This window comes from Strongylocentrotus purpuratus, unplaced genomic scaffold (genome assembly GCF_000002235.5).
Source record: "Strongylocentrotus purpuratus isolate Spur 01 unplaced genomic scaffold, Spur_5.0 spur5_scaffold_2, whole genome shotgun sequence".
Classification (NCBI taxonomy): domain Eukaryota; kingdom Metazoa; phylum Echinodermata; class Echinoidea; order Camarodonta; family Strongylocentrotidae; genus Strongylocentrotus; species Strongylocentrotus purpuratus.
The window spans coordinates 32,329,812-32,355,783 of NW_022145605.1; the positions used below are offsets into that span (position 1 = coordinate 32,329,812).

Genomic DNA, 25,972 nt, shown 5'->3' on the forward strand with positions numbered 1-25,972 from the left:
TACGGCCATACAATGGTACATGTAGCTGCGACCATGAAAATCTCAGAATATGTAGTTGTGATATATAATTTCCAAACGAGAATAGCTAATTGGTCGATTTTAGTCAAGAAATATCGTTTCATAGCTTAATTGATATCTTGACCCTAAGAGGGAGCTATACAGCAAAGAGTTTATTAATTAAAATTTCATAAATTTAGACTCGATTTCAACCGCGACAACGATCACTGAATATTTTAGGATCGCATATGCTTCCAATATGTTCATTTGAACCAAATTCATGACCCCATACCAAAACTTTGTATTACCTTTAACAATGTTAAACCTGATATGCATGGCCCTGGTATAATGTATGGTATAATATTGAAGCCCTTAAAAAATTGCGCTCCAAATGATCATGAAGTGCCTCAAAAAATAAAAAAATCTTTGAGTGACCGGTTTTACCATACTCATTTACCCCAATAGACTAGTGATATGAAAACGGTTAGGAAAACAAATTTCTAAATTTTGATTTCCAATCATAAATATCTTGATAATCAGACAGGCGATCAGCTTGTAATGTCAAGGGGTTCTTGACTGACCTAAAGGTTTATAATTCATTATCATTGCAGCATGAGCAAAATTCAGGATTTGTTTCAGAATCTGAGACAAAGATACCCAATCCCTAATAATGTCATATTTATTGTTAGTGGTCAAATGGGATCAGCCTTTAAATATTTTTTTTTAAAGATATGAATCTTACTCTTAGTCAGTTGGTAAATGAACAGACATGTGAAGAGTGCCCTGACTTTTCTGTACATACAATTATTAGACAATACATGTACAGTGTACATGACTACTTTTGAACGTGCATGGAAGAAAGTTTGAACGAGCTTTGGAAACATATGAGTGCTTCAGAGTGCTCTTGTTCTCAGTTTGTCATAAATCAAAATTCTTTCAAAATCTAAATCTCACTTTCATTGTCACCCAGTCATACACAAATTTTGTGAAAAAGTGAATGTACAGTATTAGTGTCAATACATTTTATGTCTTAGATTTAATCATGGATTTTACGTTCATGGAAAATGTGTACACAGACAGTGCTGTCTAAAAAGTACAACTAATTGTTAAAATATTTTGTAAATTATGACTGTGGTCAATACTCAGTAGCAGAAAGAAGAAAATTGGCAATATCCGGTGCAGTTGAGTGAATAACTGGTATAATAGAAGGAGGAATTCCTCCCATAATGAAGTTACGCACCTCAAAGGTGGGGCTTGGACATTGACAAGTTTGAAACAAAAAAAAGTGTCCCTGAATGACATTTCTGAAGTTAAAATACAGATATCTACATTTACTTGTATAGTTAGCTCATGTTAAGTTAGAATGTTCAGTCTTTACTCTTTCATTTCTCTTTCTCTTTAATTTGTGCCAAGAGCTCCTCCAAGTGATCAAATGGATGGATAGATGGATAAATAATAAATGAATATATGATAAATGAATGAATGATAAATGAATACATAATAAATGAATAAAAAATGAATAATGAATAAAAAATAAATGAAAGAATAATAGATGAATAAATAATAAATGAATAAATAATAAACGAATAAATAATAAATAATAAATGATAAATAATAAATAATAAATAATAAATAATAAATACAGTCAAACCTGTCTGTAGCGACTGCCCAAGGGAAACACAAAAAGTGGTCTTTGTAGACAGGTTTCTTTAGTACATGTTTCAATGATAAACCATTTTCAAGGGAAACAACAAATGTGGTCTTTGTAGACAGGTGGTCACTAAAGCAGGTTTGACGGTATATGCATTCTAAATGAATGAATGAATGAATAAATAAATAGATGAAGAAATAAATAACTAAATGAATAATGTAATATACTTCATGCCCCAGTCGCAGTGAAAAGATGGATGCCAGACTGACAAAAAACTTACACTATCCCCAAGTTATCGTTTGGTTTGTAGTTGGTATGGCTGTGTTACTGGTGTTACAATCTAAATGGAAATCATTAACAGGAAGATCTTTGCCCTTATTCTTCAGAAACAAGATTGGACCTTGCTCAAGTTTACACCTTGTAGTTGTGAGTGCTTTATGGATGACATGAAGTGATATAAATTGACTGTCAATATTATTGTTTAACAAGTTAAGCAGGTTGATTAATTCATAAAGAGTTACCGTAATTCTATGTCTCATCCAAAATATATTTACATGACTGTGTACCTGTGACATTTTGAACAACCAGATGGTTCAGACACCTTCCACAAACATGTAATTGAAGTTAGCTGCCAGTTTATAGATGTCCAAAAAAAAAATGAAATTTCAGTTTGTCAGGCCATGTCTGAGGTACTGTATGAACCATAAACAATGACCAGGGGGGTGTTTCACAAAGACTAAGTTGACTTTAAGTTGGACTCAACTATGGCAGGCCATTTGTGCCACTAGTTGCTCTCAGCATTATGATCTTTAGATAATATTTTTCCTTGAATAATGGAACTATCAACAAATGTAAATTCTGTAGATTTGTGACCATGATTTGTACTTCCCTTGATAGACCAAATGCCAGTAAATGTTGAAAGCAAAAATCAGCAAAAGAGTGGCATGAATGGTCTGCCATAGTTCAGTCCAACTTAAAGTTGATTTTTGGTCTTTGTGAAACTCTCCCCTGTTCAGGGTAAAATCCCTCTGGATGTGTCATAGAACTACATGTAATTCCTAGTGTCAAGAATATTGTTTTAATCCACAATTTATGTCTAAAGATTATTTTGTTTGTTTGTTTTGTGCACAGCCCATTCAAGTCTGACTTCATCCGAGCCAAGTATCAAAGGTTAGACTTTGTCCACAGACTCAAGGATGGTGACGAGGCCACAGTCAAGGATCTTAGCAGAGTAAGTTTGCGACCTTCTTCGTGACCTCCTTTGTGACCTCCTTCCTGACCTCCCTCCTGACCTCCTTCGTGTCAATGAAAGCACCAAAATAATTTCACCATGATAGGGATATTTCATTGTCAGTTCAGGGCCCGTATTACGAAGAGTTGATATCAATTGCAACTTATTTGCGATTGATATCAATCCCAAAGATGTACATCTAAGAGATAGGAGACTGCAAACTTGCGATTGATTGGAGGACTTGCGATTGATTTGGATCAATCGCAACTCTTTCTAAAATGGGGCCCATATCTAACTTCGCATAAAAATAATTGATTTGCATGTTTACTAGTATTTCAAAGTTATATGTGTTTTAAGTAGACTGATTGTTTGCAGATAAATTGCATTTGTCATGAGACGCTCTAACCTAAATCTTTTTTCCATCTCCCTCCCTGCAGCAACTCCATTCCAGTGTCAGGACAGGCAACCTGGAGACTTGTCTGAGGCTACTCTCCCTCGGTGGACTCGCAAACTTCTACCATGCAGTAAGTATGGGGTCAAAGGTCACATGTAACTATTTGTAATGTGACCCTCAGTTTGTTTGGAGAAAATCCTCGCAAAATAATTGGAAAGTTCTAATTTTCATCTGGTTCTATTAATGTAGCAGGCATATTTTGGTCCATTTTTGCAACTGCTTCAAGTTTTTGACTAAGGATTGTTTTCAAACTGATTTTGTAATGGTAATTAATAATAACAAAAGCTCTATTCCTTTTTTACTAAGGGCACATACATGTACACACGTACGTGTAACATTTCCGAAGTCACAACAAGTAAGCGAATAGCCCTTTAAAACAAATTTATTTCATGCTTTCACACCAGGAGAAGAATGTTGAAATATACATTAGAGAAGAATCACAAGTACCGGTATACACCTTGCACAAAAAAAGATAATATAACTTTTCTTCCCCCTCTTCCTCGAGGAGAAAACTCTTTCCTAGGACACATGTAGGTAGCAAGTTAGTGAAGAACATACTCAGGTTTACATTAAATATGCAAGCAGAACCTTTCTTTGACTACAACAATATAATATTCCCTCCCCCCCTCCCTCCCCCCCTCCCCCCCCCCCCCAGGAGAGATGTAACACCCCCCTTCATGTTGCTGCTAAGGAGGGTCAGATGTTACAATGCGAGCTACTGATAGTCTACGGTGCAGACCCTGGGGCGCTAGATAGTGATGGGCAGACGCCGGCTGATCTTGCCAAGTGAGTATACACTTTAATCCTTGTTCACATATGACCTGGAACACCACTTCACAAAACCTCAGTCTGTAAAGAATAGAGGGAAGTTCACATAGTGGCGCTTTATATTTGTGAATCTTATAGCACACATATATAAAGTAGGCATCACTCTAGAGAGGCTTTTGCATGCATCTTCCATTTTTTTCACTGCCAGTCTCTTTGAGTTAGTTTATATGTGAACGGGTCTTTTTTTTAAGAAGATTTTTTAAAACTGAACCGCTTCCTAGAGTAAATGGCCCGAACTCAAAAAGGAGGTTTGTTGACAAACCTAGGTTTATGTGCATCATATGACGCATTTCGCTTGGTTTGAAACGCGTCGAAAGAGTACAGACCTTGGTTTGAAATGCGTCGAAACGCGTCATATTATGCACATAAACCTTGGTTTGTCGACAAACCTCCTTTGTGAATTTGGGCCAAAGTGTTTGGTGAACAATGAAATACTCTGTGCTGTTGGATTCAGGGAATGGTGGTACATTATATATTTGTTTGTTATAACCTGTGTATGCATTTGAAACTACCTATCAAGCCTCATTCAGGTGCCAAAGCTGTAAACCGCAGCATTTTTTTCAATGATGAGGTGAAGTGTGATAATACACTCCACATTTCTGAATCTTCTAACACAGAATAAGTCTCTTGTTGTGCGCAAAATAATGTGACAGCCTTTTTACGGCGGTTTACCTCGCCATATCTGAACAAGCCTTGACTATTCATTTACACACAAAGTTTTGCCGCGCGGGTGTTCTCTGCATCATGTCTGAATGGACCTTCTCAGCTATAAATGAAGTGTTGCACCTGTGTGAAGTATGCAGCACTGGTGTCAACGTCCCCTTCTTCAAAAGCTTGCCAGGAACTATAAATGGCCCACTCTATCTCGAGCCTGGACAGAAACTATAATCACAACTACCGCAAAGAAGAGAAGATGCCTACACTAGTGTGTTGGCCTTCCTGGTTGCTTTGCCTGTTTTAGTTTTCTTTAAAACATAACACCCAGATGAATTGATGATTCATCGAATTTCCATGTGGGAGAAAGAGAGAGGCCTGATTTCCATCAGCTGGTGTCACCTTGATTTCATCTATTTTCAACCGCTAATCTGCCTTAAAAGATCACTGCGGCAAATAGAAAATATTTAAGAAAAATGCTCTTCACATTCTTTATCTGAAATGACGAACATGCAATTTATTTACCTCAGTGTAACATTTGAAAGGGAGTGGCGATCATTTTCTTTAAACAATTTTCTGTATTAATCAGTGTAAATGAGTGACATCTAATCACTTTGATGTAAAGAAAATTATAACTTATTCTGTTTTGTGCAACCAGCAATCATGAATAAAATGCTATGACACACCCGTTGCTTAATAATCCAAGATGGCTTAACTCCTTCATGAATTATTTGGCCTCACTCAACATGATGCACTAAACTGCTCCAAAATATCACTGTGGCAAAATAAAAAATATGTAACCATGAAGCCTTTCACATTCTGTACATGTATCTTATAACTCCGAAATCACCTACTTGTAACTTATTAACGTGTAAAATAGTTTTATTTTCCATGGCATTTTTTCAACAATATCTTCCCCTATATCATTCATGAATCCACTCACTCTTGGCCTCGCTATGAATGTTAGCAAATTGGCAATGCAAGATATGTCATCGATATGTGTCCTGGGTTTCAGGTGCTCAGCTTAGGTTTCCACCAACTATTTTCAGATTGAAAGTATAGAAATACTGATCTGTATTTCATGAACCCTGGTATGCCCTTGGGATGTGCTAAAATATATCAGGAACGATGACGCACTGTGCCCTGATATGAAACCAGTTTATGAAGGTTTAATTATTCTTGCCTCTCATTGTGAAGCTCTTAATTTTGACCCCCCCTCCCTCCCCCTCCCCCTCCCCCTCCCCCTCTCCCTTTTATGCCTCCGCAACCAAGTAGCCGGATGCATTATGTTTTTCGACATGTACATGTACAGTATTGTAGAGCCAATGAACTACCGGTAATAAGGTTTTGGGGTCATGGGATCAAAGGTCATGGGGCTCATTATGTATGCAAAAATAGCTTGTGATCGCATTATCATTAGAACCGATAGACGGATTACCATCAAACTCAAGACATCTATGTATCTTGATGAGCAAATGAACTAGTTAGATTTGGGGGTCATGAGGTCAAAGGTCATGGGGCTCCATATGTACATGTATGAAAAATAGCTTGTGATCTCATTATCATTAGAACTGACGGACAGATTACCATCAAACTCAAGACATGTATGTATCTTGATGAGCCAATGAACTTGTTGGATTTTGGTGTCATGAGGTCAAAGATCAAAGGGTCATACATGTACATGTATATGAACAATAGCTTGTAGTCACAGTATTCTGAAAACCTGTTAATGGATTACAATCAGACTTGACTTGTAAAAATTGCTTCTGCAGTCAAAGATCCATCTATTTTTTTCTTCATTTTTCTTATTGTAGGGATTTCCCCTTGATTTCCAAGTCTGTTTGTTGGCTTTGAAGGTATGAATGAGATGAGGAACACATGTCCCACTTGCCCCACTGAGTGCTGCGGTTAAGTGATCATCTAGGAGGGGTACATTGGGTTATCGGGTACTGAAACTTGGCAGAACAAGGGAACATATGTGAAAGACAATGCTGAAAGGGCGAGTCAACTTGAAAAGGCAACCATGAACACATGTCTTAATGGGATCATTTGGCCAAGGGTTGGATCAATAGATCAGTTCAGATAACATGGTTGCATAACACATAGAAAATGGGTGTTCTTGTGTACTCTGTAGATGCAAGACAATCGTAATGTGCAAAAGAAAGGGCTTTTTTGCAGGTTCCTTTTCATGCCCTCTGCCTTGTTGGCCGTTGTTTAACATTAAATTAAGTTGACTTGAAGTATTCTTTTCTTCTTTTTTCCCCTTTTTTTCCTTCTAAATAATTGTATGGAGTGTCATTGCTACATGTTGAGGGGGTGGGATGCATATGCCCCTACCTTCTTCCCTCCATTGAATGGTGAAAGACATAAGATAAAATAGGAAAAGAGATTGAGAGACAGAAAGGAAGAGCCAGAAGGGAATGTGAAAAGAATATTATTGAATCCCTTCCAACAATCTCCCCCTTAACGACTTAGCCACTTAGAGCCTCTTCCCCCAAACTCCCCCCTCCCCCTCCCCCTCCCCCCTCCCCCCCCCCCGCTCCACCCCCCCCCCCCCCTCCATCCCCTCTCCATCCCCTCTCCATCCCCTCTCCTCCCCATCCCCTTCCCATGATACCAGCACTCCCTAACTGACTGGATCCAAACTACCTTCACCGCATACTGTATGTAAAAGTTATATTTAAAAGTTGTGTAAATATTTCTATTTTTGTTTCCTTTCATTTTCAGGGATGAAGGTCATTTGGAGGTCGCAGAGAGACTGGTTCAATGCCAATATGAACTCACCGACAGACTCACATTCTTTGTGTGTGGAAAAAGACCAGGTACACTTAGTAGTGATAACAGTGATGATGGTGGTAGTGATGATGGTGGTGATTGTTGGTGATGATGATGATGTTGTTTTAAGTGGTGATGCTAAGTGGTGATGCTAAGAGTGATGCTAATGAAATGGATAGTAGTAGTAATGGTGGTGGTGGTGGTGGCAATGATGATGATGATGATAATGGTGTGTGATAGTGATGATGATGATGTTGTCTTTAGTGGTGATGCTAACAATGTTGATATTGGTAGTAGTGGTGGTGGTGACAGTGATAATGATAATGATAATGGTTTCGTAATATTGATGATGATGTTTAAAATGATGATGATGATAATAATGATTTTGATGATTATAGTAAGGATGATGGTGATGATGGTGATGGTGGTGAGGATGATGATGATAATGATTTTGATGATTGTTATGATGATGGTGATGATGAAGGTGGTGATGGTGGTGATGATGATGATAATGATGTTGATGATTGTTATGATGATCGTGATGATGATGATGATGGTGGTGATGATAATGATTTTGATGATTATAGTGAGGATGATGGTGATGATGTGATAATAAAGATGATGATGATGATGATGATACAGGTGATCATGGTTGTTTTTCAGGAACCAGTATCTCAATGATATAATGAAATATTCTGTATTCTTCTTCTTGTTCCTTTCCACTTTCAGATCACTCATCTAGCACTCATTTCTTGATCCCTGAGATGGCCGATGGTTCGTTGGACAGATCGGATGCCGCAGACCAGGCCAGGAAAAAGCTCCAAAGTGTAAGACTTTCATTTAAGTATTACTCCATGAAGATGTTACCAGAGCAGGGGGGTGTTTCACAAAGATCCTAAGTCAAAATTAACTCTAAGTTGGACTTAAAAATTATGGAGAGCCATTTGTAGCCTTTTAAAAAAAAATATATTCAAAAGCAAAAATTCAAGTATTTTATACATTTTATTAATTCCACATTGATCAAGAACATGAAATCTCCTTGATAATAGAAAATATGAATGATTGGAATCAACATTTTATGCCTTTAAAAATAACTTTTCATAGATGCTAACAGCTTTCCATAATTGTTAAGTCCAACTTAGAGATAAGTTCAACTTAGGATCTTTGTGAAACACCCCCCCCCCCACTTCCCCAGGAGAGATGTAGAAGAAATGGATTTTGAAAGATTTGGCATAACGTTACTTTGTCTTGATATTGTTGATTACTAAAATTGTTTATAACTCATCTACTGTATGTGTCCAAAGATGTCCTTCATCTGCACATACTTTAAAGAAAGAATTCTTGTCATTAAAGTCCAATTTTGATAAAATCAGTACCCTCAGTACCGGCATTAGATGCTTATAAAGTTAACAATGGGTGGGTGTTGTGGATACTTTCACTTCTTGTAGGTTGGTAAATTTCCCCACATTTTCAAGTACATTTCAAATGGGATACTCATTTCTTCTCATTTGCCTTTTGAGAATTCACATGCACGATGCGATGTAAAAAATATTGACTGCCAATTTTTTTGGTTATGGTTCAAAACGGTAGCTCCTCTGTGATCTTGAGCCTGCACCATGCCCCTCGACATCTTCATGGGCGCACTGTCCATCTTCAAGATCACCTCGGGGTCATGTTAAGATGTGCACTCGTTCCCTTTGTATTGTATTGTATTATTTATTCGGCACTTTCAAGAAATATAACAATTTAACAATATAAACATGGTAAATACAAAATTGGAATGACAAAAAATGTGCAAATACAAATTTTTGTAGCAATATTCTGAGTGCAAAAGATGGCGGCCAGGGAAGAAGAGAGCAAACTTAATTACTGTAACCGTGAAGGTCCCTCCGCCCAACCAACTGATGCACTCAGAAGACTGGTAAAAATATAGCATAAGGACAAATAAGACAGTAACAAATCAAGGATAAACAATAAAAATATAAAGAAAGGCGAGGCACGAGCATATGTAACGCCAACCTAGAATTTATAGATAACATATTACAAATTTGCAATTTCAATAACATATTACAAATGTACAATTTCAATAACATAATAGCATTGACTCTCCATAGAAATATAATGTAACTAGCATGTTCAGTATTTATACTGGGGTTTTCTTTACCTGATTAAATGCTATCAAAATATTACATGTATATTAAATAACTTTGAAATAAAATAAAATGAAACTATTATCCAGACTTATGACACATATCTGGTTGATCACATATTATATAAATGAAATTGAAATTGAGATTATTGAATTGGAAATTGAGGTCCAACAGAGTGCAGAAGACTGTTAAAAAACACAGCATACGGACAATAAAGAGAGTAACAAATCAAGGATAAACAATAACATAAAAAAAGAAAGAGAGGAAAGAGCAAATGTAAGCCAATATAAAAATTAAGTACACATTATATACATGTATTACATAAGAAGGTTCACAAGCTTAATGATATACCCGGTTATAATGCCATGGTTTACATTTACCTAATTAAATGTTATCAAAATATTTCATTAAACAAATTTGAAATAAGATGGAATCATGTTTCGGACTTATATCGCATATTAGACACGTAATTTATAAATAAAACTTAAATTGAAATTATTGAATTGAAAATGCCTGTATCAGCTTTATACACTGATGTCGAGGGATGAGAGGTGAGTTTTGAGGCTTTGTTTCCAATTGACGAAGTTTACTAAGATAAGGTCATTAAGGTCCTTGAGCCTATAAAACAGCCAGGCCTCCCAAAGCAGTCGATATCTCTATACTGACCCCCTCAAAGCAGTCAATATTTGTATATGATTTTCTCTTTGTCTCTTCCTCCTCTGCAGTTGAGTAATCATTTATTTGAGGAGCTGGCCATGGATGTCTACGATGAAGTGGACAGAAGAGAACTAGATTCTCGTAAGTTGTATTTTTATCCTCTTCTTTGGTGGTCCTGGCAAGGACCGACTCATGTCCTCCATTCCTCTGCGTCATTGGACCATTTTGGGGGATTTTTTCTCCATATTAGATTGATTGATTCAAATTTGTCTTGTTTATCTTGTCTAATACGAAGGATGTAAGTTGTGGTGTCCCACAAGGTTCTATTTTGGGCCCGCTTCTTTTTCTTATTTATATCAACGATTTCTGTAAGTCTTTCAAAGTTGTTTTGTCATCTGCACTAGCATTTGGCCTACTTCTTCAGTCGTTTGACACATGCACCAGCGTCAATTGCTCTACAGTCAATACAATATCCTACTCCCAAACAGTTCTGAACATCAACCCTCGACCAACCCCAGGGTGTACATTCAGAACCCTAAACCTAAACTAAAACCCAATGGAAACCCTAACCCTTGTTGATGCATCACCTCTTTACCTTTGTCACACATTATCTTCTACCCCTTTTAATCATCTCCTTCTGCTCTGTCTTCCTTTCTTATCAGTGATAAATTCTTCATCGGTGATTACATCCTTTTAAAGTTTTTGTTCTTGTTCATACAGGCCTGATAAAAACCCGATTTAAATCGGTTTCCCGATTTTTTTAATTTTTTTTTCCCGATTTTTTTTCTCTTCCCGATTTAAAAAAAAAAAAAAAAAAAAATCCAGATTTTTTTGTTTTGTTTTACCAGATTTTTGTTTTCTTCCCTATTTTAACCTGATTTTCCCTATTTCTCCCTTATTTTCTCTATTCTTCCCTATTTTGCCCTATTTTCCCCCTATTTTTTTCCCAATTTTCTTACTCGAAAGGGGGGAATGTTGTTAAATACCATTTTTTACCCGCGAATCCTCTTCTTTTTTTTTACTCAAGGGGGGGGGGGGGGGGGGGGGGGTGTGGTTGAGGGGAAAACAAAAAACCTATTTTTTTTTTAGTGCTCACTATCACCCCTGTTCATATTAGGTTAGAACATATGTCTATCGTTATTCTCTATATGATTTATGTGTATGTTGTTGAGTGACTAAAGTTGATTTTTTTTGTTCTTCTTTTTTTCTTCTCCTCTTCAAATGTATGTCATTACATCAACTTAAGAGAGATTGCCAGAAAAAGTGCATCAGCAGAACACTGCATCAAATTCTAAATAATGCACTGGTTTGTAAACTGAAACCTGACTTCAAAACAAAGAAAGCCACAGATGCATTGATTGTATGGATACTGATTCGTGCCACATTGAACATTAAATCAAAATTTAGAGCTCATAATTGCACTTGTAAGAGCCCATTAACTTTACGAATCAGCCTGCTTGCATAAAACCAAGAAACACATTATATCTTAAAGAAAGATGCAACTTATACAAGTACATTGTACCAGCAGGTGCCAATATCAGCATTGATTATAACATATATTGCATTGTATATGGATCTTGGATCTTGAATCTATATTGGACCTCTGACTGTGTCATGCTTATTTTGGGATAAATTTAGACCACGGGTTATGTAAATAAAGATGTAAACCATGGGTTAAATTTAAACTTCCTTTGTGAATTCGTGCCATTCATTGTATTTGTAAATGTTGCTCAAGAGAGTTAAGAAAAATTGTCTTTGTAGTCAAGTAGTCATTATGCACATATTACTTTCATGCATGAATCAGTTAGGAACGCAATTTAATGTAAACAAAAGATGCTGTCTTTATAAAGAGGCGATCATTGCGTACAAGTCGCTACTAAAGCAGGTTTCCTTGTACAGTGTATACATCTCCGTGCATTAGAGAAGACAATAAGAGTTAGATTTATAAGAAAAGAACATATTTTGTTTAAAGCGGGACTGCACTACTTGTAGCTACTTGGGCCTTCTATATAGTAAACAATGCCTTCGCGATAGCCGTTGGTCCACCCATGATCCCCTTTTTCTTATGTTAATTGAGAGATTATTTGATGAGATCACCATCTGTCAGTGACCAGGCAGGGAGGTCTAATCCCTCCTGGCCAAACTAGTGCAGATAGGCTTTAAAATGATAATAATAATGATAATAATAATAACGTTTTATTTACCCAGGGTAGCCACTTCAGTTATAAAACTGCTCTCCCAGCGGGCCCTGCATAACATAACATGTTACTATTACCCTTCTCCAATCTAATATGCTGAGCGCCTAGCTAGAAGGCAGAAGGTCCCATTGTTATAAGTCTTTGGTATGACTCGGCCGGGGATCGAACCCACGACCTCTCGTTCATGAGGCGGACGCTCTTACCATTGAGCCACCATACCCGGTTCTGCATTGATAATGATAATGGTGGTATTCTCATAAGTAAAGCCGGGCCAAAGTCCAGTCTAAACAATAATTTTAGTTCACAATTCTATGGAATGCTAGGTTTCATCTTCCTACTTCAATATTCATGACAAAGATAATCTACCAAAGACTTTGTTGAAATTCAGTTCATACTCATATTATCTTTTTCTGCCCATTTCATTCCAAAATTAAATTTGTGGACACTTTTCATTGAATGATTAAAATAATCTGTACAAGGTAAATGAGTTGGCAACAGGCGCTCCATAAAAATGTGGACTAACTTAGTATGCGCTAACTTAGTACCCGCTACCGGAATACCACCCTATGATGATAATATGCCTTGTTTACCCTGGTTATCCTCATCAGTAATGTCTAATGATACTATTCTACAGGGGGAAAATACTTTTAAAAATTTGGGGGCTACTTTTCAAGCTTGCTTGCATGAAAATAGCACTCTTTATTTTGTTTTGCATTGAACTCTATGCAATTTTGGGGGGCTCTTTTTTTTTTACTTTCGGGGGCTCTTTTTGGCATTTCAGGGGCTAATTTGCCCCGAGCCCCTGTGTATTTTTTCCCTGCTATTCTACTTGAGAGCCCTGCAATCATATCACTACCCCCGGTTTAGCTACGTTAACTACATTATTCCTTTTTGACATTTTTGTATTTGCGTTTTCTTGTATGAACAGTGTGGGTATCATTGAACAAACCTAGTCTGGTTGGAGGTGATAGCTCCATGCCCTTTCTACCACTCAATCCGGAACTCTCTGCTACAAGGAATCAGGTTAGAAATATGTTGTTTTTTGCAAAAATCCATTTTCGTAATGTAACCAAATTTATACTTCTACTTATACTCATGTCAAATTTTTTTTTATATAGGATGAAACAAATGGATAAATAGATTTCAAGGAATAATCCTTGTAGATATTGTATCATGCGAATGTGCATGTATGCATTCTTCACTTTATACATGTAGTTCAAAGGTCGCAAATGCGGATTTAATATCATGCCGCAGGATGATAATGCTGAAGCAGGGATTGGAACCCTAAACCTTGTGATCTGCGGACTTGTCCACTCGACCATTATGTGATACTATTCAAAGGAATACTGTTTAGAAATAATCCATGTAAATGTCGTTGTTTTATTCCTCAAAAATAGAAAGGATATGGCATTCCATGGATGATGTATAATATTATTATTATTATTATTATTATTATTATTATTATTATTATTTATATACTGCGCTTTTCCCAGAGCGGCCCAAAGCGCTTACAACAAGAAGAATTCTACAAAAAATGAAAATGAAAACTTGCAGAATCCTAAAAATCTGGATTACAAAATATAAATGTTTTAAGTCCCTTTTTGTAAGAAGGGACAGATGGTGATTGCCTGAGTATTAAGGTTAGTCTATTCCAATATTTAGATGCAGTTATAGTGAAAGTCCTATCTCCAGCTAGTTTCCGTGTGATGTTGTATGTAAGACGGAGTGGGTCACTGGACTTCAATCCTTGAAGAGGACCTAAAGCTGTTGGTCCTCTGGTTGTTCACTAACAAGCATTTATGCTTTCCTAGATGTCAGGTAAAATAACCACCACTAAACACTTTATCTTCACTATACTACATGTACCTTTTCTGGAGGTGTTGTGGACTAGTGGATAAGTCACCCGACTACAGATCACAAGGTACAGGGTTCAAGTCCCGCCGCGGCACTAATGTCCTTTGGCAAGACGTTACTTGTACATGTACTCTACATTTGCCACTCTCCACCCATGTGTAAAAGGGTACCTGATATGCTTGAGCGCTAGTTACTTTGGCTGTTCGGCTACGACCAGGGTAATATTTGTAAAGAGCCATGAGCATCGGAACCTGACAGATACTGGCGCTATATAAATAACCATATTATTATTATTTTCTATGAATGCAGGGAAGACAAAAGCTAGCCAGGTTCAGCGCCAGAGAGTTTGCTACTCTCATCATCGACATCTTGAAGGAGGCCAAGAGGAGACAGCAGGGGAACCTGACCCTGTCAAGGCATGGAGGTAATTCATTGGTCCCACAGGGGATTTGAACCTAAGACCTTCTTATTTAGTGATATTTGAGATTTAGTGCCAGAATTTTGCTAAACTCATTATCGACATCTTGAAAGAGGAGACAAAGGAAGTTTTCCCTCCCAAGGCATGAAGGTATTTTTTAAATGAAAGTCTTCTGTACATTTGACTTTCAACTTTGGTTTTAATATGCATATTTATTGTGACGCCTTAATTCTTTGTCTTTGCTATACAAGTCCCTCTTTCCTCCTTTAAATTAAATTTATTCTGTCTCTTCTTGCTTTCCTTTTGATTTGTTTTCTGTTCTTTTCTCCTCTTTTCTTCTACTCTTCACTTTTCTATCCTCACTCAATTCTTGTTTGTATCTTTTCCAATTTGTTTTCTTTTCTTTTGATGGAAAGTTTTATTCTTTCTTTTGTCTGTACAAGAAGCAATCATACATGTATGTCGATTCAAATTACACCCATGTATCACTAAAGACAATATGGAATATCCCCACAATATTTAGCTATGAACTTGAACTTGAACTTAGCGTTGCTGCGATGTACATGTATCTTATTATGACCCTTTAAATGAACAATGTTGTGGACTGAGTGCGGTTGTACGACACTTGCTATTGCGGCAATGGCTCAGCGTGAATTTCTTAACTTCAAAACTGCACCCAACACTGTACCTAAACCTAACTCTAACCCTAAACCTAACCTAAAACCCAATTGCAACCCTAACTCTGATACTACATTTTTGACCAAAAAAAGGCTTGAGCAACCGGCATTGGATTTGGATCACCACTGAGCATGGACATTGCGAAAAACCTGCAAAAAAAAAATCTTCAAAATTGTTACAGCCCCTTTAAGCACCGAACATTGATCTTTTTTTCTCCATGGTGTAACAGTGATATACTGTATGTAATTACAGCCAGTTACGTGAACGATGTAGAGGACTGTGAACAGATGGCTTAAAAGTGCAACAATATTTGGTTTCATTGCAGTCCCTTTTAAAGGCATCGTTTAACAATGTTAATCTGAGATGCATGACCCTATGTATTATCAGTGTCTGTGAAATATTGAAGCCCTAAAAAATTGCGCTTCAAAATGATCATGAAGTGCCTCTAAAAAGTAAAAAAATCTTTGAGTGACCAGTTTTTCCATACTCATTTCCCCTAATAGACTGAAGTGTTATAAAAACCGTTAGGAAAACAAATTTTTGAATTCTGATTTCCAATCATAAATATCTTGATAATCAGACAGGCGATCGGCTTATAAAAGTCATGGAGTTCCTGACTGACCTAAAGGTTCATAATTATCATTGCAGCATGAGCTAAATCCAGGATTTTGTTTCAGAATCTGAGACAAAGTTGCCCAATCCCTTTAAGCACTAGAGGTTGAAAGCTCCCTACGGATCACAAATCCTATTCTCGACCTCTCACATCCTCCCCTATCCAAACATAGCCTTTATCTTCCCAATTTCCTAGCCAGCCTTTGATATCACATGCTTTAAACCCTTTTGAAGAAGAGGAGGAAATATCCAATTCAATCAAGTCAGGGAATGAGCAAATAAAATGTGCCTTGTCGCTTCCCCTCAAAGAAGAAGGGGAAGAAGAAGGAGGGGGAAAAAAGGTCCTCTACTGTCCTTCGAGGGACTACAGCGAGTGGCTCATGTAGGTTGGTAAGTCGGTACGTAAAACCTTGAGATAATGTACCACTTCTTTCGGACAGGAACATGGGAGACTGTGTGACTTGTTAGTGTGTAATGCTTGGATTTTTACAAAGTTTCTGATAAAGGTTCTGCAGGAAATTTTTCGAGAGAGCTGCCGCTCGTTCCTTGGAAGTGCTCCTTTTCATATCGTTGTCCGGCTGGCAATGGGCGTTAGCACGCGAGCGACTCAAAATCTACTTTTCAAATTATTCCCATTTAAAGATTTGTTTTATATTTAAACTGCTTTCCGCCCTGAAAATTAGTTTAAAACTTAAAAGACTAATAGAAATGTTATAGTAGAACACGGCCACAATTTTTGTCCAGAAATAAGTCAGTTTTTTAAAAAAGATTTTTTTTTTTTTACGGTTTTTAGAGAAAAAAAATCTTTCATTCAAAACTGAGAAATATCCGCCCAAAAAGGGAAAAATGGAGAAGAAAAAAAAGAAAAAAAAAAAAGATTTCCAACCGACCGACCCATGTTTTGGCAACTAAAGGGCAATACAACATATTTTTTGTTATAGGCCTTGTCAAATCTATTTTAATTCAAATTCATTGAATTTCCAGATCAAGTTGAGATTGTTCGAGAACCGCCACCAGTCCCTCCGGCGCCCGAGAAGTCCCCCACATCGCCCAGCAACATCGCATCCTACGACGAGGACAATGAGCCCCTGTACGACAGCGTCTGCTCCGACGATGACTACGGCGAGGTGGCCGAGAATGCCAACTTGAAGAACGGAGGCAACGTGAACCTGAGAAACCGCTCAAATCAGAACTCAACGGTAAGCCCCAATTCAGTTTTTCTTGCACCGTGCACACTCGCATTCTATTATAATTTTTATGTGACAATGCTATTATCTACTTCACCGTGGCACCTCACACTGACACACAGCATATCGAGGGGTCAGTGACACAAAGACGTAACTCCATTTTGGCCATTTTGAGAAAAAGGGGTTTACATGTACATGTATGTGTCACTGAGCACTTGGGCCTTAAGGAGTTAAGTCTATGTTTCACTAACCATTGACTTCAATGGGGTCTTGGGTGGAGTTAAGTCTTTGTGTTTCCTGGAAAGCCCACATTTTTCTGAACATTTTGATATCAAATACTAATTTTGGCAAAAAAAATGGAGTTACGTCATTGTGTCTCTGAACCCTCGATATCATCATCCTGGGAACGCTTCTAGGAGCTACTGAAAAGGATTATCACTTCAAGGTTCAATGGTTAACCCATAAAATACCAACAGGATATTTAGGTCTAGAGTCTATAGAAAATGCATGTTCTACAAAAATGTTATTGCTCCCAATTGGTAAAATCTTTTAAGGTACTTTTTGAGTAATTTTCAGGAAATTGTATTATGAAAGATGTCTGAACATTACAACTTTTTAAATGGTTAATCATATTCAATTCAATTTTTTTTTCTAATAATAATGACATGGAAATTCATTGTGGGATTTCACATATTGCGTTTTACACTAAAATCTTGTATAAAAAGACATCAAAATCATGACATTGAAATAAGAAATAAGTTCATTCAAAATCAGTAAAAAATTCGAAAAACACAACATGATATTGAGACAATACAAAAATATACATACGGTAGTAAAAGGGTATAAACAGTACATGTACATGTAGTACACAAGATTAATTGTGGTATGGTAATGCTTGTTGGTGTTATCATTTATGTATTTCATAGAAAAGCATTGCAAAACATGAACTTGCAAAAGTACAGTTAATCCTAACCAGGTCCATGAACCCGTTTTGGTTTAAGGCTGGTTTAAGCATTGAAACACTATTTGTTTGATATTTTAGAGGTTATCTTCATCTGAATCTGTGATGGTAGAAATACAAAGCTGTGACACAAAGTGCATGTAGTTCAGATCACGCCGTCTCTAAAACCTTGCATTGTTTCAAGGAGGAGCTGTGTTTTGTCTTTGCCTCTTCTGAGAGGATCAGTTTCGATGGCCAGTATCACTTCTCGATATGACAAAAGCCAAAGGGGGTTTCTGTTTATTGTTCTCTTTCCTTCAAGTGGTTACCTGAATCTATGCTTAAAGGCATTCTTCACACTTCAGGCTTCATTCACAACCATAAGTGGTCAACCACTCAACAAAAAGATGTGTCAAAGGGGAAACTAGTTTATGTAAATAGCTGACAAGTGGAGACCTGTGGAAATGCACATGTATCTACATGTACATGTATATTTTTTAATAAATTTACTTGTTCATGTAGTATGAATATATTTGAAATACATATATATATATATATATATATATACATACAGTCAAACCTGCTTTAGTGACCACCTGTTTACAACAAGCACATTTTTTGTTTCCCTTGAAAATGGTTTCTCATTGAAACATGTACTAATGGGACCTGTCTACAAAGACCACTTTTTGTGTTCCCCTTGGGCAGTCGCTGTTATATAAATTTGGAGCACTCTACACTTGGCTTCTACAAAGAACCCCCAAATTCAGTACCTATATAAAACAAATATTGACTACTACTTTCTCAGGCTACAATTTAACTCCAGTCTTCGATGATTTCCCGACTGTACTATTTCCCTTGGCTTTGCCTCAGGACATACATGTACTGTTTCAAAATCGTTATAGGTCACAATTTTCACTGTACCCCTAAAAATACAGCAGTCATTATGTTCTTACTATCCCCCTTCCCTTGTCTATTTTTGTTGAACAGCTTCCTCTGTTCACCCACTCTTTCCAGTTGATGGCGATTCCTTTACATTCCATATGTGCATGTAAATGGCACATGTATATATATATATATATATATATATATATATATATGTGTGTTTCATTCACTGAGGCTCTGTTTCCTCTTGCAAGCTAATTCAATGATTGATAAATAATGTGATTGGATTAGATGCATTATGCGATTTCCTCTTCAAGGGGTCAAAAGGTCATGTATGAAGGAGGTAGACATCAGAGAGAGAGAGAGAGAGAGAGAGAAACTTCTCAAGTGTATCTTGTGAAGCAACAAGTGTTTGATAGATTAATCTGTTAATCATAGACAGATATGGATTTGATGACAATCCCACATTTGCTCTTTCAACATCTGCTTTAAAGTGACTCGATATTAAACATTGTCTCAGATTCTGATACAAAATCCTGCATTTAGCTCATGCTGCAATGATAATTATAAACCTTTAGGTCAGTCAGGAACGCCATGACGTGTACAAGCCGATCGCCTGTCTGTACAAAACTGACAAATCACCAATGATAAATTACCACATACATGGACGCATTCAATCAATCATACAGGGAGGGGGGGGGGCCAGGATTCGGGGCCCAGGGAATTAGAATAAAAGCAAAATATGATCGCATGGGTGGTGCTCCGTAGCCAATCCGAACTGTCACGTCCCATTCCTGTAGATAGACGAGAGACCTCGGTTGACCTCGGTTGACCTCCTCTACCGGTGTGTCCTTCCTTACCCCCCTCATCCCCCAGAATGGGTGCACATTGGCCCCCCTGCATCAAAACAGGATATTGCTCCTTTCCCCCCTCCCCATCTTATATCAACTTTAATGAGCGGCGGCCGTGGGACCAAATCGATTTATATCAAGAGTTACAGGCAGGAATTTTCAGTTCCTATCAATCAGGAATATTGATTGATTTCTTGGGAAACTCTGATGAATGTGACTGCCATTGCTGCATGATAGAGGAGTCTCTGAAAGAAACAAAAAGGAAAAAAAGATTAAACTTTTAAAACTCTCATATGTGGTCATTTTAATATATGGACATTATTGGTTAGATGTCACTCATTTTTCCCAATAGACTGTAGTATACAATACAATACACTGTAACAGTGTTTGGTATTTCGAATTCCAATCATAAATATCTTGATAATCGGACGGGCGTTCGGCTTGAAAACGTCATGAGATTCCTGACTGACCTAAAGGTTTATAATTATGATTGCAGCATGAGCTAAATCCAGGATTTTGTTCAGAATCTGAGACAAAGATACCCAATCCCAGTAAGTCGCTTGTTCTGTCTTGACACAAAAATTGAGAAGAATGACGTTTGGATGATCAGCGATACAGAATAGGGAGAGGGGAAAGATTCTGTTCAGCTTATACCCAAATGTCTTCTTCTCTCTTTTTGTGTCAAAATAGAACAAGCGAAACCCCTTTGTTTTGATATGGGCTGTTAATGATATTTTTAGGCAAGGGCAGGTATATCGTGGAACTGTATCATATTGAACTCTCTCTCTCGAGAGAGGGGTCCATTTCGCCTTCCTTGTCCGGACTTACCCTTGCAAAATAACCCGATATGACATTTAAAACTTGGTTTTTAAATAGGTGTAAAACATCTGCAGACACTTGTCACCATCCTTATTTTTACAGAACTGTAGTATACATTATTATGCATGTGTTTGACTTGTATATCAAATTTTAAGGAAGAAGATTCAATCGATACCAGGATGGTCTTTCCTATCCCTATCCGACTGTGCCGTGTATGGCATTAACAGCAATTCCTTCCCTAGAATTCAAGTGTTGAACATTGTTCTCAAAGTACAACTGTACAAACTGTGTAGCTTTTTTTATTTCTGAAGCACAAACAGTATTCTTTATCATGACATTTACGTAGATCCATGAAGATATTTTTACACCCATGGAATTCAATTTAAGTCAAAATTTCATTCTTGAAAGTTTACTTCAGAAAGTTGTCCCGAAAGGGGTTTGCCAGAAGGAGTTAAAGTCATCCATTATTTACAGTACATTAGAATCAGAAACAATCGCGTTCAAGAAACTTGTGCGTATGTGGTCCATATTCTTGAAGTTTGATGTTGAAAATAATTGAATACAAATCTAAATTTTTGTAAGCCTTGAAAGTTGTGATCCTGAAAATGGCTGCTATTATGCAGTAGATTGATAAATATATCTGGTTTTACAGTAAATATGTATCGGTCACTGATTAAGATGTTTACAGTAAACATGTATCGTCACTGATTAAAGGTAATACAAAGTTTTGGTATGGGGTCGTGAATTTGGTTCAAATGACTATATTGGAAGCATATGCGATCCTACAATATTCAGTGATCTTTGTCGCAGTCGTAATCAAGTCTAAACACACCATCTGTTCTTTCATGTCTATTTTGCGATATCAACACCTGCCTACTGAAACTTGGAAGACAATAATGAACTTGGGAATAGCAAAGGTGAAAAAGACACGCCGAGGGAACAAAACTAAAGAAGAAACATTTGAATTAACTGATGAAATTAGTTCGGGTACTGAACATGTGCTTCATTATTTTTTTTAAAAACAAAGGGGACTCAATATAGCACACCTCAATATATGTAGTTTGTTAGCTAAAATAGACTCTCTTAGAGATTTTCTCAAACATAGAACTGTTGATTTATTTACAATATCTGAGACTCATTTAGATGACACTGTACTCGATTCTGAGATCTGCATAGATGGTTATAAATATGAACGAAAAGACAGAAATAGAAGAGGAGGAGGAGTAGGTGTATTTATTTTGGATAACATAATGTATAACCGTAGAAATGATTTGGAAGAAAATGAATTGGAATCTATTTGGATTGAAATCAAACTACACAATACTAAATCCATCATGGTTGGAACTTTTTACCGACCACCCAGCTCAAATGTTCAATATCAAAGTAAAATTGAAGAATCAATAACAAAAGTTTGTGAATTGAATCATGAAGTTATCGTACTTGGAGACTTTAATTTTAATATGAACTTTACAAGTGAATCAAAGTTCATAAATGGTATCTGTCGGCAAAACGGTATGAAGCAAATGATAAAATCTTCTACAAGAATTACTGAAACTTCGAGTACGTTGATTGATATAGTTTTAATAAATTTTCCTAAGAATGTCAAACATAGTGATGTCCTCTCTCTCGGACTAAGTGATCACAATCTTGTATACATTGTTCGTAAACTGTATAGACCCATTGTACAACCCCGGATGGTAACATATAGATCATTCAAACATTTTGATGAGAATGTGTTTTTGCGGGACTTACATGACATTGATTGGTCAATTTGTTCTATAGGAAATGCCAACATTTCAGATGCATGGTCTATGTGGAAATGGAAATTCAGTGAAGTTTGTGATAAACACGCTCCACTTGTTACACATAGAGTTCGGGGCTATAAGACAAAGTGGGCTACAAATGAATATGTATCTCTCACTAGATTACGGGATAGGCTAAAACGAAAAGCTGACATAAGTAGACGGTTATTGGATTGGAAATATTATAGAGGGGTTCGAAATCACCTTAATAATTTGCGAACAACCTTGAAAAAGAAGTATTATGAAACTGGTGTTCGAGAAAATAAAACAAACCCCCAGAAACTTTGGAAACTCCTAAAATCATTTAATGCAAATGATAAGTCTGTAAATGATATACAGGGTTTAAAGATCAGTGGAGTTGTTGAAACTGATAAATCAGTTATTGTGAACGAGTTAAACAAATATTTTGTCTCTATTGGTGTAAGTAAAAATGACTCCCAGAGTAGTCATGATGATGCTGGTAGATATTTTCAATCACTTCCTACCAGATTTATGTTTGATGAAATAAGTGATGATTTTGTCCTTAATGAGTTGAAAAGATTGCAAACCAATAAATCACCTGGCCTTGATAAAATAAGTTGTCTACTTCTAAAAATAGCTACCCCGGTCGTTTACAAGCACCTTACTAAATTCTTCAACTTGTCATTACAATCGGGCAAGCTACCACCTGAATGGAAAGAAGCTAAGGTTATTCCTTTGTTTAAGGGTGGGGAGAGATCAGACTTGAATAATTATAGGCCCATTTCGATAATACCTGTCGTTATGAAGATCATGGAACGGGCAGTACATAATCAATTGCAAGAATATCTAACAGAAAATAATGTTCTCTCTCCGAATCAATCAGGTTTTCGTAAAGGTCATAGTACCCATACTGTTTTAACCTATTTTTCTGATTTTATTTATAGACAAATGGATAAGGGTCACATGACAGGCGCGGTCTTCATAGACCTGCGCAAGGCTTTCGACTCTGTAGATCGTAAAATAATGTTAGAAAAGCTTTGTAAGTATGGTATACTGGGTCAAGAAATTAATTGGTTCATGGAATACTTGAGTGATCGGAAACAAAAAGTTGTACTCGGAAAATTTGAATCAGATTGGGGTACGACTTTGTCAGGCGTACCACAAGGCGCCAATTTGGGCCCGTTGTTGTTTACTGTTATGGTGAATGATCTTCCTAAGGTGGTATCAAAATGCCAAGTAATGTTATATGCAGACGATGCTGTACTGTTTTTTAGTAGTAAAAAAAGTGAGGATATTGAATCGGCCTTGAACATTGATTTGAAACTAGTTTATGAGTGGGTAAAAGAAAACAATCTGGCATTAAACCACAAAAAAACAGAATTTATGTTATTTGGTTCACAAATGAAATTGGCTAAACTAGAAAAATCTATATGCATTCAACTCGAGCAACACCAAATCTCTCAGGTTTATATCTATAAATACTTAGGAGTCTGGCTAGATCCAACATTGAACTGGAAAGAACACGTGACAAAAACAAGTAAAAAGATAGCGTCAAGGATAGCATTACTTGGTCGTTCAAAAAGATACCTACCTTTGGAGGGACTGAAGCTTCTTGCCAATGCATTAATTTTACCTTTATTTGAATATTGTTGTAATACATGGTCTAATTGTTCACAAAATGTCCGAGATGTAATCATTAAACAACACAAGAAAATGGCCAGAGTAATCTTGGGGGCCAATGTAAGAACCCCAACTCAAGAAAATTTAAATAAACTCAAGTGGGTAAGCATTCAAAGTAGGTGGAATTATTTCAAATGTAAAATGATTTATTCTGTTTTTCAAAATCAAACTCCCGTCTATATTTTACAAATGTTTCAAAAAACCCAATCTTTACATAATATTAGAACACGCAGTGCACAAAACGCAGGATTAATTTTACCCAAAATAAAAACCCAGATGGGGAGACAAAGTTTTTCATTTGATGGTGCGGCTTTCTGGAATACTTTACCTAATTTTTTAAAAAATGCACCATCAAATTCTTCATTTACTCTTTTGTTTTGGCGCTATAATAATTTAAATCATTGAACTGGTCCATTGTGTTGTGTTTGTTTCTTTTCTTTTGTTCAAAAATGTTGTAACTTAATTCACTTTGTTTCGATTTGGATTGTTTGTTTTTCAATATGTTTGTTAATTTTGTATTTATGTTGTAGGGCCTCCACGGAAAACAGTATTGAACTACTGATGGAGCCACCCTACTAAAAAAAGACTAATAAATAAAAATAAATAAATAAATAAAATAAAGTAATGAAATTGTCAATAATAAACTCTTGATGTTGTATAGTTCTCTCTCAAGGTCAAGATATTAATTTAGCTATAAAACAATGTTTCTTGACTAAATACAACTGATTGGCTATTCCTATTTGAAAATTATATATCGCAACTACAAACTCTGAGAATTTCATGGTCGCAGCTACTACTGTATGGCCGTAGGCGCTATTTGAAATTTATCAAAATTTACTGGGAGCACCGGTAAATATTTATATTCAATCTTTCTTGAATTGAAGTGTTTTAGAGGCAAAATTTTCTACTTCTTATAAAACATCCACATGGGCAACCAAATATATCAAAGTTGTAAAGAATCACTATCCAGCCAATTTTCAAAATGTCCAAAACTTTGTAATAAGATGGTGACCGATTACTCCTGAGATCTTGAAGTTTTGCTCTGATGTGAACCCACCTCCTTGACGTATCACCTTTATTTTTAGACCAGTGTCCAGTGAAATTCAATCTCATTTGTCTCCCTCTGGAGGGGGTAGAATTTCATTTCCTTTGTCCGGGCTAGCCCCCTACTTCCGAACCATAACATCCGATGGAGGAAGAAGGATAAATGCACCCCGAGATGTTTTTGAAATATCTGCTTACCCTTGCAAACAAACATGCTACACTTAGCATTCTATTTGCTCTCATTTTTTTCTTCAAAACTTGGATCAAGTTTATATTTATATGCACCTTGTTTTATTTTTGTTTATTAATTTTGCATTTCATTTTGTTTTTCTTTCTTTATTTACATCTACATTTATTACAATCTTTGATCAGAATCTTTCATAGAAACATCTTTATATTTTACCACTTTCATATTGCATAGGTACACTGGACATTAATACGCCACAATAATAAGCAAAATTAGGGGAAAAAAAGGTTCATCATCCTGTATATATTTTGTTGTTTAAAGCCGTGTAGTGTATGAATATATATATATAATATTCTGTGTCTTCTTTGGGTGGCCTGATCTTGATCTATAAAAAGAATGAAAATAGAGAAAGGGTGATCTAATGAGAGAGAGAGAGAGAGAGAGAGAGAGAGAGAGAGATGG

At 36.6% G+C, this 25,972-nt stretch overlaps 1 protein-coding gene and 1 non-coding gene across 2 annotated transcripts in view; one reads left to right on the plus strand and one right to left on the minus strand.

Annotated features, from left to right (window-relative positions):
- Positions 1 to 25,972, plus strand: part of LOC579190 (ARF GTPase-activating protein GIT2) — a 59,304-nt gene that overhangs the window by 15,944 nt on the left and 17,388 nt on the right. Inside the window, 9 exon segments of the mRNA XM_030992224.1 lie at positions 2,780 to 2,879; positions 3,317 to 3,403; positions 3,989 to 4,119; positions 7,543 to 7,637; positions 8,320 to 8,417; positions 10,466 to 10,538; positions 13,524 to 13,618; positions 14,759 to 14,873; positions 17,142 to 17,356. Coding sequence (XP_030848084.1) covers positions 2,780 to 2,879; positions 3,317 to 3,403; positions 3,989 to 4,119; positions 7,543 to 7,637; positions 8,320 to 8,417; positions 10,466 to 10,538; positions 13,524 to 13,618; positions 14,759 to 14,873; positions 17,142 to 17,356 — 1,009 coding nt within the window.
- On the minus strand, positions 22,673 to 22,760 carry Mir4849 (microRNA mir-4849). The gene has a single exon (NR_038818.1). It is a non-coding gene; the product is annotated as a microRNA mir-4849 (primary transcript).